Source organism: Pelobates fuscus, chromosome 8 (genome assembly GCF_036172605.1).
Source record: "Pelobates fuscus isolate aPelFus1 chromosome 8, aPelFus1.pri, whole genome shotgun sequence".
Classification (NCBI taxonomy): domain Eukaryota; kingdom Metazoa; phylum Chordata; class Amphibia; order Anura; family Pelobatidae; genus Pelobates; species Pelobates fuscus.
In genome coordinates, this window is record NC_086324.1 from 40,705,647 (window position 1) to 40,723,491 (window position 17,845).

At 40.1% G+C, this 17,845-nt stretch overlaps 1 protein-coding gene across 7 annotated transcripts in view; it reads left to right on the forward strand.

Annotated features, from left to right (window-relative positions):
* Nucleotides 1-3,013: 3,013 nt before the first annotated feature.
* DYNC1I2 (dynein cytoplasmic 1 intermediate chain 2) overlaps nucleotides 3,014-17,845 on the forward strand; it is a 78,414-nt gene continuing 63,582 nt past the window's right edge. For 4 of the 7 annotated variants that reach the window (XM_063429725.1, XM_063429722.1, XM_063429723.1 and 1 more), the window contains exons 1-3: nucleotides 3,015-3,131; nucleotides 5,602-5,646; nucleotides 12,669-12,789. In XM_063429725.1, the coding sequence (XP_063285795.1) occupies nucleotides 12,682-12,789 (108 nt within the window). In that variant the 5' untranslated portion in view covers nucleotides 3,015-3,131; nucleotides 5,602-5,646; nucleotides 12,669-12,681. Of the gene's footprint in view, nucleotides 3,132-5,601; nucleotides 5,647-12,668; nucleotides 12,790-17,845 lie in introns of all 7 variants that reach the window. The other 3 variants (XM_063429719.1, XM_063429721.1, XM_063429720.1) reach the window with 2 other exon arrangements.

Consider the following 17,845-nt stretch of genomic DNA (forward strand, 5'->3'; position numbering starts at 1 on the left):
TGGGAAACTTGTTGTTCCTGGACTAAAGAAAATTCCATTGACTTCCTTCATCCGATCAACATTCACATTTTAAATTTCATTCATACTGGATAAAGGTTTAAGTCTGAATATTTTAAAAGTTCAAAGTTCAGCCTTATCAGCACTATGCACTGTCTCATGGACATCAGATCCACTGATTGCAAGATTTTTAAAGTGACCATCCGTATCATCCTGCCTAACAGGAATTATTCTCCTCCTGGGAATATGCCTATGGTGCTGGATGTTTTCTTAGACTCCTCTTTCGCTCTATTAGACGAGCTGGGAATTATCTTTCTGAGATATCAGACCATATTTTTAGTGGCAATAGCGGAGAAACATATGTCTGAACTTCAAGCCTTTTTTGTGATGAAGAACATGTTCAAATGTATCACGAAAGAGTGGTCTTGAGACCTAGGCAAGAACTTTTAACACAGGTAGTTTCCAAACTTTTCAAATGTAGTTTCCACATTCTCCAGAAGGCTATCCTTCCTTCTATCCAAATCCTTCCTCACTAGCAAAGGAGAAACTTCATCAATTGGATATCAGAGAATGCTTGATAAAATACCTGGAAGTTTCTGAACAATTTCATAAATCCCAGCATTTATTTGTTCTTCCAGTAGGAGGCAGGAAATAAGAAACAGCCTCAATCTCCACTCTAAGACGTTAACAGTAATAATAACACTATAATAAAGACATACCAATTTAAAAAATCTAACTCCTTCAAGGAAGATAAAGACTCACTCCACTGGCAGTGGCAACCTCACGGGCTAACTGGGCAGAAGTTTTACCTGATGACATCTGTAGGGCAGCTACCTGGTCTTCCCCAATGACTCTCATCAAGCATCATATATTGGATTTGGCTTCACCTTCTACAGCCTTCAGGAGAGGTGTCCTGTCTTCTGATTTATCTCACAAGTAAAGTTTTGTTAAAGCATTGTTAAGATTGCAGTGTGTGATTTCTCCCATCCCTAAGTTTTAGCTTCGGTATTACCCATGTATGATGCTCCCATGATTAGCCAGGAATACAGAAAATGTTATCATACTTAACGTAATTTTATTTTCCTGGCTATTATTCATGGCAACATCAGGGGCGTTTTAGTCCTACAGTCATGTTCTAATTGGTTGAATTTTGTCATGTCTTGTTCCTGTTTGGGGGCAGAGCTCCACATAAGTGATGTTGCCATGAATAATAGCCAGGAAAAGAAAATTACAGTAAGTATGATAACATTTTCTGTATTATATTCCTAACACCAAAGTGTTCTGTTTCAGGAGATATAAATAAAGACACTGCAAGCTATTAGTGTATAGCAGCCATGTTTCAGGAGATATAGCAAGGAAGTACACACCCCAACAGGAAACACGTGCAATAGAGAATAAACCATAGAGTTAGTTGCATGTAAACCAAACATAACATCCATAACACGTTCCTTTCAATACACACACAGGCCTGCTGACTGGTTCTCAGTTAAAGAAAAATCTGAGTAAAAAAAAATGTGAATGAGAAGCAGCCAGATTGACAATGAGCCGCTTACAATGAAATCAGAATGGATTGGTCCCTTTATACAGTAATGCCTTCATTTTCACCATTCATCCTTGGAGCCCAGGGTGAAGACAGAGTTGTCTTTTTGAAGTTATCTTTCTCTCATTCCAACTACAGATCTCTAGATCCTTCGGTTATCACTAGCCCACTGTGCGGACTTAGTTCACTGCATGCAATCCAAAGTAGAATGCTAATTTGTGTCCATGTATATGTCCTTGACATGTCACTTTGTCTTCGCGTGGGTTACATTGTTCTGAAATGTTTAAAAATAGGATGCAAAAATTAAAAAAAAGAGGGTGTGAAAAAAAACAAAACAGAAAAACAGCCACATCCTTACAGCTGACTATATCTCATCCAAGTTAATGTCAATTAAAGGGGAATGACCTCCCCCTTACTTATTCCCCTCTATTGAACAAATATTTATTTGCGGTTTAATAAAAATGTAATTAATAGAGAATTCCACACGGCTGTATTAATATATATTGTGGAATCCATAGGCTCCATCTTGGATCACATTCCACTGGTCAGTTAGCATAGTGAGGGGGAGGCGACACAGAATCAATGTTTGTGTTTTTCCACCTCCAATGCAATGTGTGCCCTGGCTGTGCCAGGACTGGACTGGACGGTAACGTCAAATACCAAATCTTTAATATACGTGTTAAAGGAAATTGAGACTCACGTGAGAAAGGTTAAACACACATTATAAGCTATTTTCATTGTTTTTTTTATTATTATTAATGAATATCCAATGATGTGAAGCTTCCCCTGTAAAAAACTAACATGAAAACCAGTATCATACAAACATGAAGCCCTTATAATAAATGATAGAGGGCACGGGCATGTTTTGACATTAAAGGATCACTATAGTGTCAGGAAAACATAGCGGTTTTCCTGACACTATAGTGCCCCGAGGGTGCCCCCACCCTCAGGGTCCCCCTCCAGTGGCGCTGAAGGAGTTAAAACCCCTTCAGCAGCTTACATTAATCCAGCGCTGGGCTCCCTCGGTGCTGGTGACCTCTCCTCCCCCCGCCGACGTCAGCTCCCTCTGCCGCAGTCAGTGGAGCAGAATGCGCATGCGTGGCAAGTGTCGCGCATCCATTCAAGCTGTCCATAGGAAAGCATTTCTCAATGCTTTCCTATGGACGCTCTGCGCAATGCGTGCAAAATTCGCATCCAGCGTCGCAGATGCGCCTCTAGTAACTGTCCTGAAGACAGCCACTAGAGGCTGGATTAACCCCAAATGTAAACATAGCGGTTTCTCTGACACTGATATGTTTGCATCAGAAGGGTTCAAACCTGAGGGACCTGGCACCCAGACCACTTCATTGAGCTGGAGTGGTCTGGGTGACTGTAGTGTCCCTTTAAATGTCAGGGCTCCCTCCCTATCCTGAGCATGCAGTCTCCCAGCTCTGGCTGGCAGTGCATGCGGATGACGTCATCGCTGCGAGGCCGGCGCTGCTTTGTCCCTCTCCGCTTGCCGTACAAGCTCCAGTCACTGGCAGTGTGTTCGCGGCGGGCGGGGTTCACAGGGAGACAGTTCGGCGTCCAGACGTTTTGGGGGGCAATCTGTGAGGTGGGTACCGCCCGTGCAGACTGAGGGGGGCAGATACGGTTACCAAGGGAGACTGTGTGAGACCCACAGCATCAGGCCCTGCGGGGCCGGGGCGGAGGGAGCGGCCAGTGACTGGTCATTGCCAGCCTGGGATCATCCGCACCGGCGGCGGAGGGATACAGCCAGGCACAGGGATGGGGTGTCACGGCGGAGGGACATTGATCTCTGAGACCCCCCCCACACTGCTGTCCATGGGGATCCCTCTATTCATGAAATCAGGTTTCACCCGGCTGGCTGAGCATTGTGGGAAAGGTAGTCCACAGCAGCTGGAATGCTGCAGGATTGATAATATCAATCACATCACATTATACATACATGCATGCAGTGGTGGTGGTGGTGGTGGGGGAATTGGTCAAACACAGTTGGACAATATTTAAGCTGGACATTTATAAACCTCACTAGATTTAATTTAGATTTTAGGTTTTCACTCCCAATTGTGGGGTTACCAGCTCCCCAAATCCCCCTCTTGCTGGCTTGTTGCTGCTATTGGTGTAGATAGGACAGATTTATTTACTAAGCTGAGAATAGTCAAAGACTATATGTTTGTATGTCAACACCTCATATGTGTTCTGAGGTGTTCATCAAATTCTGAACTGGGGTGAATTGAAATGACAAGGTCAAGGATTTCCAATGTGGCTGTTGTTGCACCTTGGCAATTTCTGCATCAAAGGCTTACGCTAACCAAAAATCTGTTGTTTTCAGTAATCCTTCTGGTCAAAAAAAATATAAAAAGCCCATAAACGTACCTCTATTCCAGCGCAGAGGCCAAGTTCTCCCCACAGCCCGATCCTCCTCCGCAGATGTCATTCCCCATAGCTGCCTGGGAATTGATGTAGGGGGGCTGGGGACATGGGTAACATGGTCACCATCATTGTTTATGTGCGGATGACAGTCTTCCAATATGCACAGAATCAATATTAGTCAACCCAGGACTCTCCTTCTGGGCTAGCAAATGATGCCCCAGTAACACAGCTATAGGTGTGAGTTAACTCTTAAAGTAAACATTTTAATAGTGAAATGTTGCACATTAAAACTCCAGGCACCATGGCCACTTTAAATCAGTGATGTGGTCATGGTGCTTGGAATAACGCTTTAATGCTGCTATTAATTTGTCAATTCACCACAATTCCCAGCGTAATGAATAAACCCCAAGTCTGCAATGATTATAAAAAAAAATTCAGACAGTTTTACACATTTCTTCAAAGCCTTATAGATGTTTTCTCACATTTTGTATACACCTGTGCTCAGTGTCATTGGTTAGAAACTCCTCTCCAATGTGCATGGTTCATAGTACAAGCTTTTTCATTGGCTGCTAGACAGTGCATTATGCTTCTTCCTATGTATTGAATCTAGACAGCAGGCACTGGGTGTGGGTCCGGTGACTCACTGTGAACCCTCCTTTTATCTTTATAGCTTGAACAAACTTAATGGGAGAGGTGTTAAAATTAACTACATGTCCACAATCCATTGTTTTAGTAAGACTCTGCTAGTAAATTATTACAACTGGTTACTTTTAGATTTGCTGCAAATGTGCTATCCAGACTAAATATCAGGGAGACCATGTGATATATATTATATACTATTCCCTACTCCTCTGGTGCAGGCATAATTCTGGAACTCTTGAATCCTTGCATCTCCTACACCAGTGGTCGCCAACAGGCATCCCTCCAGCTGTTATAGAAATTAAACTCCTATGATGCTCTGCAAGCCTGTAAATTCATGGGAGTTGTAGTTTTACAATGGCTAGATATCTGGCTTTGACTTACACTAACCTGCACTATTTTGGTACCAGATATCGCTGCATCTAGTGTTCTCAGCATCCTACAGGCAGGAAAACACATGACATCCAATAGAAACCTCCAGTTTGCTGATCTCATCTTGAAGGAACAGGAAATATGCAATGACTGTAGTCTCTATAAGGTGTAATAAGCCATGCTTTACTCCAAGATAAAAATATATCGGCAAAATACATTTTAGAAAATCATTGGTATTCCTTAGGATTATTCTGCCATGCACAGTTTAGCCATAGATTGGAAATGATTCAGATTCAACTCGGCATATGTTTTTAAAGGGAAACTGTAAGCCCTGTTACTTTGAAGCTTACTGTAGTGGTTATGGTGGTTGGATAGGAAAATATCGTAGCCCCTTCTCTGGTTTTAAAGCAGTTTTATAAAGTGTGGAAAACTCCCTGCCCAGTATAATTCACCCCTCTAATCTGGATATATTAACATGATGATGTTTCACTTTCTTATTATCTCTCCAAAATATTTGTAGAATATGACCATATGGCAGTACTGAATCACCATTGCTGTCATAATGACGCAAGCTCACAGGCATTTTTAAGTGAAAAATTCGTTTTTCTATGTTTCCATTTTCTATTGCTTATTTTATATGTATAATGGCTTTTAAATGGAATCTGTTTGCATTACAGAACATTATATAGCAAGTGCCCTTGACATTCTGGACAAATAACAAGGTATGTCAATCTATTTTACTTGCACACGCATTAAATTAACAAAGCTGTTTCTCTGGTGTTTATGAAATGTGGAGAATCAGTGTTTTGTGACTGTTTTATGTAACACTTTCTAATCTGTTTTATCGGTTGAAATGACCGAAAGATTGACGCATTGTGGCTTCCTTGATATGCTCTTCATAAGTTAAACAAGAAAAGTGTTACTGTATTTCACAAAGACTTTATTAAAAGGCATAGCAGCATATAAGAGTAAAGGAATTAAACTGAAACTTCAACATTATTGTTCCTATGGAATAAATAAAATAAAAAAAACTATAAAAGTACTTGCAGTCTCTCTATCCTGTTAATACACCCCAACATCTGCCTAAAACACATTTTGGCAGTAAGCCCCCTCTCCCCCCACCTCTAAAAACACAGCAATAATTTAGAATCTTTGTTTTTTTGCTTTATAATTAATAAATTATGCAACATTTACTTATGTTGTGCATGTCCATCCTAGCAGGCTCCTCGTGTGCTAAGGATGTCTCCAAGACCCACTTAGTAAAGGACTTTGAGATGCCCAGTCCCATGTCCTCTACATACTTTAGAGTTAGTGGATCCTCTAGCTAGGGCCACCTCACAGCTGAATGAGGTAATAGGCCTCCCTGCCCCTTCTGATCCTTGATTATGTTTAGGAAGTATAACCTTAACCCCTTAAGGACCGGACTGTTTTTGCGATGTTGTACATTTGCGACCAGGCATCTTTTTACACTTTTGTGGTGTTTGTGTTTAGCTGTAATTTTCCGCTCTCTCATTTACTGTTCCCATACAAATTATATATTGTTTTTTTCAGGACAAAAGGGGCTTTCTTTACATACCATTATTTATATAATCTCATGTAATTTAATTTTATAAAAAATGGAAAAATTGAAAAAAATACATGTTTTTTGACTTTTATGTGAAAAATCTTTTACTCATCTACAAAAGCGAATGGAAAAAAACTGCTAAATAGATTCAAAATTTTGTCCTGAGTTTAAAAATACCCAGTGTTTACATGCTTTTTGCTATTTTTTTGCATGTTATAGGGCTATAAGTACAAGTAGGATATTGCGGTTTCAAAACATACATTTTTAAAATGTATCAATAGTGACATTGTAACACTATTATCTGTCATAAATTGCTGAATAACACCCCACATGTACATATTTTTTTTAAAGTAGACAATCCAGGGTATTCAATATGGGGTATGTCCAGACTTTTTTAGTAGCCAGTTAGTCGCAAACACTGGCCAAAGTTAGCGTTCATATTTGTTTGTGTGCGAAAAAAGTAAAAAACTAAATTGAACGCTAATTTTGCCCAGTGTTTGTGACTAAGTGGTTACTAAAAAAGACTGGACATACCCCATTTGCAATACCTTGGGTTGTCTTCTTTTGCAAATGGTATGCCATCATGGGGGTAATTCTCATTCCTGGGCTACCATACGCTCTCAAAGGCAACGTAACCAACCTGGCCATTTTCAATGTAAAAATATTTGACCCATATATTTGACCCTGTAACTTTCAAAAACGCTATAAAACCTGTACATGGGGGGTACTGTTATACTCAGGAGACTTTACTGAACACAAATATTAGTGTTTCAAAACTGGAAAATGTATCACAACAATTATATCATCAGTAAAAGTGCTGTTTGTGTGTGAAAAATGCAAAAAAAGTCACTTTCACTGACAATATCATCGCTGTGATATGTTTTACTGTTTTGAATCACTAATATTTGTGTTCAGCGAAGTCTCCCGAGTAAAACAGTACCCCCCATGTACAGGTTTTAGGGTGTCGTAGAACGTTACAGGGTAAAATACAGTGATGGCAAATTAAATTCTCTGGACGTTCGGCCTGGGTTGGCAGGCAGGTCCCTCAAATTGCAATCAATAGAATAACTTAATTATGTAAAAATATTACATAAATACGCACGAAGAATTTAAATATATATGCATATTTATATATTTGAAGTCTATGTGTATATTTATTTATATAATTATTTATGTAATTTTGTATATGGACATATGAATAGTTCGTATTCTTTTTATTTATTTATATATACATAGATATGTATACAATTTCATTCTAAGTGTATTTTGATATAAATATATATATTAATATCAAAATACAGTTAGAATAAAATTTCGTATAGATATATAATTTTTTTAAAAATTTTTATTATTATTTTTACATGTTTAGTTTAATTTAAATTACTTATTTGTATTTTATTATATATATATATATATATATGTGTGTGTGTGTGTGTGTGTAATTTAATTATAAGTGTATTTTTATATTAATATATGTACATATTAATATAAAAATACACTTAGCATGACATTATATATATGATATATAGACATATATTATATAGGTATAATATATGTCTATATATCATATATATACACACATAATAATAATTTTTTATTTATTAACTATAACTTTAATTTTTTTTCTGATTTTACACTAGCAGGGAGACTGCCTGTCAGCACAGACAGTCCCCCTGCAGGTAGACACATGGACACCTATTGTGACCATGTGGTCGCCCTGTTGAGCGATCACATGGCCACAGGGGTCCTAATCCGCCATGGGGAGACTGTCTGGGCTGCAGGCAGTCTCCCCACAACGGGAGCACCGCCGATCGCCGCCGGGTAAGTACATTTTAAATTTAGGACGGTTCAGGACCGTCGTCGGTCGGCAATGAAAAAATGCCGATGACGGTCCTGAACCGTCCTGCGTCAAGGGGTTAAAGGGAAAATAAAAATAAAAAATCATGCTTAAAATGATGGTTCCTTGATAATGAAGCCCTTGATCCTTATCATCAGTCTACGAAAAAGAGGCCAAAAACTCTCTTATTGTTTAAGTTTCAATCTTACGTATTCACGCATCTCTGCGATGCTGCATTTAGTGGACTGCTAAGTGTGTGTCTCTTGAAGAAAATTGACATATCAGCGTTTTGGAATATGATTCTTGCCATATAGCTGAACAATTGATCATGCTATTCTAATCCAACATAGTGGACTGAGTCAGTTTAAAGGCTTGTTTGTCCACTAAATAGAGCAAGTCACTAATGATTTTTTTTTGCATACATATTTCCTTTTTTCTCATTACCTGGGACTTTAAACTCTATTATATGAGTTCAGGTAAACTAACTTAACATTACTTCTTGAGAAGGATTAAGATCCCACAAGACCCTAAGTAGGTTACCAGTTCATGCACTTTATTCTTTACATAGGGATTGTGAATGAGGCAATGCAAATTCATGGTTGTGGGAGCCCTATCTAACCCCTGGACCTGAGGCAGCTGCCTAGGGTTTCCTTATGGTTGATCCTACTGTGCTTACCCCTGCCTGCAATCCTTTTTTGAGGAAACCTTGCACCATGTACATTGAGAATGCCTAGTATTTCTGTGACTGACTGATATTTTAGGAAATAATAGTTGTTTCTCATGCACTTAGATATTTAAAAAAAAAAAAAAAAAGCTTTAGCATAATGACATTTTACGATTCATAAACCATTGCTTTGGGGGTGAATTGTTTGGACTCCGAGCCGTATAGCAGCTTGAGAGAGCGTCTCTGCCCCGAGCTCCCTGCAATCCGCACTAATCTTAGCAGAAAGTACGCAGGCCTCAGACATGCAGCCAAGATGGACCTGTGGAGATGGAGGAGACATTGCACATGCCAGAACATATTGTGCAGCAGATGGTGGAATATAAAATCATTGCGCAATAATTTCCCAAGTGCACCGAGTACTTTAAGGAGAAGGTGTAAGCTGTGGGCCAGAGGACTGCCATACTGGAGGGCAGAGTGGTAGAACCCCCCACTCAAATGGTCGACGGCACTATGGCCATGCGGACTTGCCTGGTGGAATTAAGAGTCCTCTGAAGATCTATCTAATAGGTCTAACGGCAACAACTTGCACTTTCACAGCATTCCAGAGAAGGATGGGCAAGGAAACTTGCTGGACCTGGTCTTGGAACTCTTCCACCCACTGACTCTCGGGGTACCTGATGATTTGTGGATTATTGTGTCCAAATGGTTCTGTGGATGCACTCTCTTTCTTTGAAAACTTCTGCAACGAGGGAATATGCAATGCATCTACTCTGAAAACACGGTTTGGGGGGAATAGGCCTATGTAAAACAATGGGAGAGGGACCTGGGTGAATGCTTTGTTTTACTTTTAGTATTATTTTGTAGCTCTTATTTTGCTTATAGAAAATGTTTTTTTTTTGGTTTTGTTTTTTTAAATGACGTGTTCTGTAAATGTATGTGCCATTTGTTTTTTTTGTTTTTTATATGTAATCAATAAAGGAAAACCAAATTGCCCTCTTTACTTTACACGTGTGTCAACTGCGGTAGCACTAAGTAAAATCGTACATACTGTCAGCTTCCAGACCATGCAGCTGTGAGGAGATGCTGAGTATCTGGAAAGATACATATGAATTTTACTCTGGGGTGGATTAAAGGGGCACTATAAGTATCATAACCATTACTTGCTGTTGTTATGGTGCTAGCAAGCTGCAGGAACCACCCCATGATTCTGGGTCAGATTGTTTACAAGCAGTTCGAACTAGAACCAGATAACGGCTCATGCAACCGGTCCTTGTAATAACTGTTCTTTTTATAATAAGAAAAAAAATAAAGGGTGGCACATTGATAGTAGGTGTCAGGAATCTTACCTGATGTGGAATCCGGTATGCAGAGATATACGCTCACCCTTGTAAACCAAAGTGACCAGATAAGAAGCCACCTGGCTTGTGAGTCTGTGCACGGAGACTGTGCAGGATATAGCTCCAGGTCTCAGTACAGGCAATGACACAAGCAGGAGGATCGTCCAGAAGAAGCCAAGGTCAGAGGATGCCAGAGGTCAGGATAAATGAAGATAAGCCAAGATCAGGAGCCGTCTGGAGAACACTGGGTGAAGAACACAAATACAGGAACCAGAGTCAATGAACTGACCCTGAGATGGACAGGAGCAGTCACAGGAAAAGTTCAACCTGCTAGTGCTGGAGACATAATCAGATAGAACAGGGCTAGAAATACTCAGAGGAATAGGAGCTGCTGTAGCTTACAGGTAGTAAAGCAGGCCCAGGACCGCAAAGTACCCAGGTTCAAATTCCCTGTTGGGCACTTCTTGGGCGACCATGTCTGGCTGTCACGGTGGATTTGATATGCAAGTATAAACTCATAACACAAAATCAATGCAAATAAGTCATATAACGAGATATACTCCATACTATTACAAGTCTTTTGGCTTGATTGAGAGCAGAGCTACCTTTTGTCAAGCCCTTAACTGTCACTAGTGACAGCTGAGGATAGAATGGCTCTTTGAATGAAGAATCTTGTGGGAAGAAAATGGCGATGCCTGTGAGGGACAGGTAGAGGTAAGTTATACCTATGTTCCCCTGCCACACACAGCCACTGGAATACAAGAGAAGCAGTCATCTGGGGTCTTTGCAGAGTATGCAAAGACCCCAGAAGGCGACAGAGTGGCTTCAAATAGTGTTTTTTCTTCTTATATGGCTCTTAATAAGAAGGTTGTCTGTATTGAAGGCCTGCTAGTTTATCACTTTAGTCCTTACTTGAGATCTCATCATGGGATATCAAGAGCATTTATAAAGTGTGACTATTGCTGTATAAAGAGGCCCTGAGATGGTATAAAGAAAGCATTGTTCGGCAATCAGTACATGTTACTATAACCAGATATCACTGACAAATAGTTTCCTTGTATTGGTGTGTTGCTGACACAATTTCTATAGCCTCTGTTGTAATGTGTTAATTTAATGTCATTGTATTCATGTTAGATATGTAATACTGTCCTCCCACTGTCATTCTTTTCTAAATCGAACAGGGCGCATTAAATGATGACCTGATTTAGATCTATTATTGTTTTTGTTTTAATATTAAAGAAACACTATAACTATTACAGTAGAATGGCATTACTGTGAGGTTTAAAGGGACACTATAGTCACCAGAACAACTGCAGCGTAAAGTCGTTGTTCAGGTGTCTATTGCCTGTGCCTTTTTTTTTTTTTTATTGAAAACACTGACTTTTCCTGCAACTTATGGGACAGGCACCTAAATATTAATTTTACCTCTATAGTGTCAGGAATACATGTAAGTGTTCCTTTTAATTTGGTGTACTTTGTAGGTACTGGTTGTTCCTCCTATAATTGTAGAATAAATTGATGCACTCTGATGGCGACAATACTATTTGTTTGTGTTCTCTTTTATCTTGATCAGCATTATTTTACTGGATGTTGTAAGGGAAGTGACAATAGGCTTCCTCCAAGTGACACATCCCTTGTGTATAATACAATCTATTACACAAAGGAACTGGGAATAATTAGTGTTTCTGAAAACCCACATTTTTGCAAATACAATGCAAAATAGAACATAAGCGAACATTACACTTCCCTGCATGGCATCTGCTCCCTGAGCTGTGCCAGTCTTGTGTACAAAATTTTGCAAAAGGTTTGTCTTGCAGTTGTCCTATTTCTTCTTATTTCTGAATAGCACACGGTATTCAAACAGGTAACATAAGCTGCATTTAGAAGCTTTTAGCAGAAGGAAATATCTATTTACTCTTTACTGAAGCCCTTGACAGCAAGCAAAGGGTAGTCACATTTTTTTGAAGTGTGTGAAATTTATAAAATTGGGTATTATTTTCTTTGTTATTGCTTTTCATTTAGTATTTCTTGCTATGTGTTAGTAGGTTTCATATTTAATCGTTGGCACTCCAACTGTTCTAGACTGCCAAGCTTACATTGATTTTCAGCAGCATCATGGGAAATGTAGTCTGTAACAGCTGGGGGTGCCAACGATAGCCTGCAATCTTTTCGATGTGTTTAGACAATCTCTGTAGAATTTTGTTCTTCCAAATATAGTTGCAGACTATGAATATAAAATCTGGTGTGACAGACACCTTACTATGACAAGCATGCATTGTTCTGAGAGCTAGTTGATCTGCGGGCATAAATATAGCACTGAAATTACTCTCCTTTATTTTCAGTAGGGCGTTCATCATGTCTGACAAAAGTGAGCTGAAGGCTGAATTGGAACGTAAGAAACAAAGATTGGCTCAGATAAGGGAGGAGAAAAAACGAAAGGAAGAAGAAAAGAAAAAGAAGGAAGTATGTTGCTATATGTCTATAAATAATTTGCAAGATTTATGGGTATAAAAGGGCATCTGGGTAACTCTTGGCAGCAATGGACCCTGGTACTCAATTAATATTCAAACCTACATGTTTCACATGGTAACCAACTCATACAGAGAAGACTCAGATGGGGGCAGTCCCTGCTGGTGGTCTGTCTTAGAGTGGTAAGAGGAGTCGTGCCAAGCATCAATGCAGATTTCTGTTCCTCGCTGGACTCCGTTTCATCCCTTAAGTCTGATGGAGTATGTTTAATTCACTCCTTCCAGGCACCCTTGTAACACAGAAATTTACAAAAATATATATGGAGATACAGCCAGTCCTGCATGAGACAAAAATGGAAATGGTATAATACCTTCTGGTACCAGAGAGGTATAACAAGTATTGCCTTAAGATAGAACACCTCTCCCAGCTATAGCAGAATATAAAAAAATATGAAACAGGGTAATAGTGCAGGATGCCAATTATTACTTTACTGAGAGGGTAGTGGATGCATGGAATAGCCTTCCAGCTGAAGTGGTAGAGGTTAACACAGTAAAGGAGTTTAAGCATGCGTGGGATAGGCATAAGGCTATCCTAACTATAAGATAATGCCAGGGACTAATGAAAGTATTTAGAAAACTGGGCAGACTAGATGGGCCGAATGGTTCTTATCTGCCGTCACATTCTATGTTTCTATGTCTATGTTTCTATGAATAAAAACATATGTGAATGTATTCTATGTTACTTAAAACAAGCGTCATTAGCATATCGGAAACCATCACCAATTTAGGTAGAGACTGTCTCTGCCCTATGCGTTTTGGCACTTTTGTAACTTTTGCAGGAGCATTGTAGTGTGTCTTTAATAAAAGCATTAAAACAATAGAACAAAAATTACAATTACTGATCTCCATCATTCTTACAACCATTCTGGCATTCCAGCTTGCAGAGCTCTTTTACATTCTTCAAAAATATGTCTGCTTGTTCCGAGATACAGTCTTTAATTTTCCACAATTTAGTCTCTTCCAGCCATAAATGTTTTATTTTCTCCTCTGTGTGATTTTTCTTCATCACTATTCTTACTCTGCCATGATAGTCAATTCTTGGTTCACAGTGCAATCTGTTGTGTGATGAATACCATCTATTAAGTAGTTTGATATTGCATAATGTATGTGTATGGATCTGCAACAGAGTTAACGTTGGACAGAAATGATAATTCCATCATTTTATGATTGACACTTGCTGTGGCTGTGCTGTGGCAGAGTTAATTATTGTTGATGAAAGGCCCTACTTCCCCCCTAGTTTCACAATGCTGCCCTCACCGACATCTTGCCATATGAAAAATGTGAGTGGGCATCGGAATCTCTCCATGTTGTCAGCATCTGGCTTTGGAAGTTCTCCCATCCATCCTTTCACCATTACATCTCGATGTGATGGAGTCAATGCCGAATATAATTTTGATTGAAAATATGTGTGTTTATTCACAATGAAACAAAAATCAAGTATTGCAGGATTAAAGCATTATTTCACTTATAATAAAGTGTATTGTAGCATAAATTCCTTTAGGCAAATAATTATGGAGGAATAATTTTGGGCAGTAGTTTTGGTGTGAGGCTGTCTATAGCCTTGAACAATGTATTTTACAAAAAAGTTCAATTATACCCAAACAATCTAACTCAACATTACTTGGGAAACTCAGTGATAGCCACATACATAGTGTAGATAACTGTTCCACTGCCTCATAGTAACCTGCAACGTGTCTGAGGCTTCCACTAAGCTTCATGATAGCATTGAGCAAAACAGGGCTTAACATTTATAGTCATGTGCTACTAGGCAGGCCTTAATCTTTACTTACCACTTCAAGCCATAGTATACACTCTAGGGGTGAATTTCTACTCACCAGGGCTAAACCTTGGTGTAATGGACCGTTTTGCACACAAGAGGTTAAAAAACGTTTAGGCGATATTCCCCTTTCCAGATGCACAGACAGCTACTGCAATCACCAATCTCCCGAACTGCAAACACATGCAATCACCAATCTCCCGAACTGCAAACACATGCAATCACCAATCTCCCGAACTGCAAACACATGCAATCACCAATCTCCCGAACTGCAAACACATGCAATCACCAATCTCCCGAACTGCAAACACATGCAATCACCAATCTCCCGAACTGCAAACACATGCAATCACCAATCTCCCGAACTGCAAACACATGCAATCACCAATCTCCCGAACTGGAACCAGGGGAATGCTCCAAACTCCCGAACAGGAAAAACCATGCAATCAGTTTACACTCCTGGTAGTCGTAGTGTAGCAGCATACAATCCAATCCCCCCCCCAAGAACGAGACAACACTTTGGATTAGGGTCAAGCAGAACTGATTTACTTGGGCTACCTGCCTGGCTTTTATGCAGGTCTCCCACCTGGTGGACACTCCCCTAGGGGACCAGATGGAAGACTGGGACATATATTGGACAGTGACCAATCACAGACACACAGGGTTAAAACACTCCCACAATGCATTGCAATCCCTCCACTCTGTCCTGGAGATAATTGGGAAGTAATCCAATTATCTCCAAGGACAGAGGCAAAACTCCATTAACCACATTTCAGACAAAGGACAATAAAAGACACAAAAATACATACTGTTACATTTATCACATAGAACATACACATTCTACATATCCCCAGATAGCTTAGATCTGAGCGCACATTATACCGGATGGTGCTCAGATCACATCCATACAGTTCAATCGCCATGGAGCCAAAGTCTTTCCCATAGTCTTTCGGTATACAAATGGGCTCCATGGCTTAGCTATCTGGGGTAACACTGCTCACATAGGGAAAATAAAAGGTTTTTAATGCAGGGCCATAGTCCAGGGGCAAGAAGTGGGCAACCAGGCTCCTCCAGTGGCCAGGTTGTTTCCGCCACACTTGGCATGCCAGGGGCAATTTGGCAGGCGATCCGCAAAAGCAGGGCATCTGGCTTCGTGTGTGATCCTCAGGAGGTCCCCCCAGCAAAGCTAGTACGCCTGTTACTGATGTTTAGAATTGATCTTGTGGTTACCCAGATTATAACTTCTGGACCCGAAACCACAAAATATGACTTCTGGGCTATAGTGGTGCTAGGTCTTCCCCTCCCCCCCCCCCACCCCCCCCCCCCCCCCCGCACTGGAATTATATAAATTTTGCATGAATACACAGCCTCATGCCACATAATCCATATTCCATGCTGAATAATGTTTGGACTATAACGTATCGTATGTTGAAAACTCTTTAGATCAACGTTTTCTCCAAAAGAATGCCATTTGGAGTAACAGAGTGCCTACCAACTGCTTTGTGCTGTTAATTTTATTTCTATCATGTATCACATTGTTTTATAGAAGCATATTGGATCACAGGAGCTTTTATATGGCGCCATGACACCGTATGATTGCCATACTGGTGCTCTCAGTATATGTTATGGATTGTATTTTATTTTCTGTTAGTTCATTTACTTTTGTGGATAAATGTAACATTCTTTCAGGTTTATTTCACCTTGCACCCACTTGTAACTTTTTATCTTACTGCATTTCACAATATTTCTCACTACGTTTTCTCCAGCTGCCCCAAGACTTGTGCTTTAATTTGTGCTCTCACTATAGATAATCTATACTTATATCACTATACATTATATCAATTTGTCTGTCATTGTATATTGGTAACACTGTTATCCCTCATTATCTTAAATTAAGTGCATAGCTTGTTCATTTGGGTACAGTGCCTGTCTGTATCTCTCTGAGCTACTTCGTAAAACATTATTTCAATTTTCCAGTCCTGATAGCTAGATGAGGAGAAGAAGATCTCTCCAGCTTTCAGGAAGTCCGAAATACGATCTGTTGACTGGGTGACAAAGCAAATGTATTCTTGATGAGAGTCCCAGGAGTACAGTGTTTAAGACAAGTCCGTCAATATATTTTACCCTTGCAATAGTAACTAGGAACTACTTTTCAGTTCCCGACACTGTTGGTTTAGAATTTTAAAGAAAATTCACAAAAACGTACTTTAGTTAGTTATTTATAGAGTTTAGCAGGATAGCTCTTACAAGAGCTAGTGATATAGCTGGTATAGCGGTTCCCTACAATCCCAAGACGAGGATCTGTGTGGAGGGTGAAGTATAACTGGTTTATTGGTAGCGACACTGGCCTTTTATGCAAGTCCCCATGCAGGGGGCACTCCCCCCTGGAATTGAGAGTAGACTACAGTAAAAACATACATGCTATTACATTGGCTTTCAGGTCCAGGATACTCCCATACAACATAAGACAATCCCTCCCCTTTGACTGGGAGATAATTGAGTTAGAAACTGCACTAAGCTCAATTATCTCCAGACACAAATATTACAACTTTCTAGGTGACCAACATATCCAAGAATCACCCAGATCGGTTCAGTAGTTCAGGAATTTCCTTGAAGTCAAAGTTTGACCGACCGCACGCATGGTCCCATGCCCAAAACAGTTCTGTAGAATCGCGGCTAAGTGCCCCGCTGGGGACTGACCAGGAACCGCAAAATCTTCATGCTGAAAACAGTTCCATAAAATTGCAGCTAATTGCCGCTGGGGGACCGACCGGGAACTGCAAATTCTTCATGACGAAAATAGTTCCAGGGCATTCGCAGCTAAGTCCCCCTGAAGTCTATTAGCGGTTTTCGTCCATGCGAACGGCCGCCAGGGAGCTAGCATTTGGTTCTATGCGCACAAATGGAAAGTGCCAAACTAGGGGGAATAAAATATGGGTCGCTGACCTGACCCATAGTCTTTTGGCAGGAGGCTGGCAAGCAGGCCTCTCCAAAAGCCCATGGCAAGGTTCTGTTTGCCACTATAATCATCACACCTAAAGGCTCGGTCAGATGCTGGGTGGTGTGGGGAGGCTACTCTGGTAGTAGAAGCAAACCGGGAAGGATTAGGCCTAGACTGCTATGCAGTTATGGTACTTGTTTGTATAGACATTAACAATAATATAAAGTAAAAGAATAGCATTTGAACTAAAGAGTAAAGTCAAACTGTGGGTAA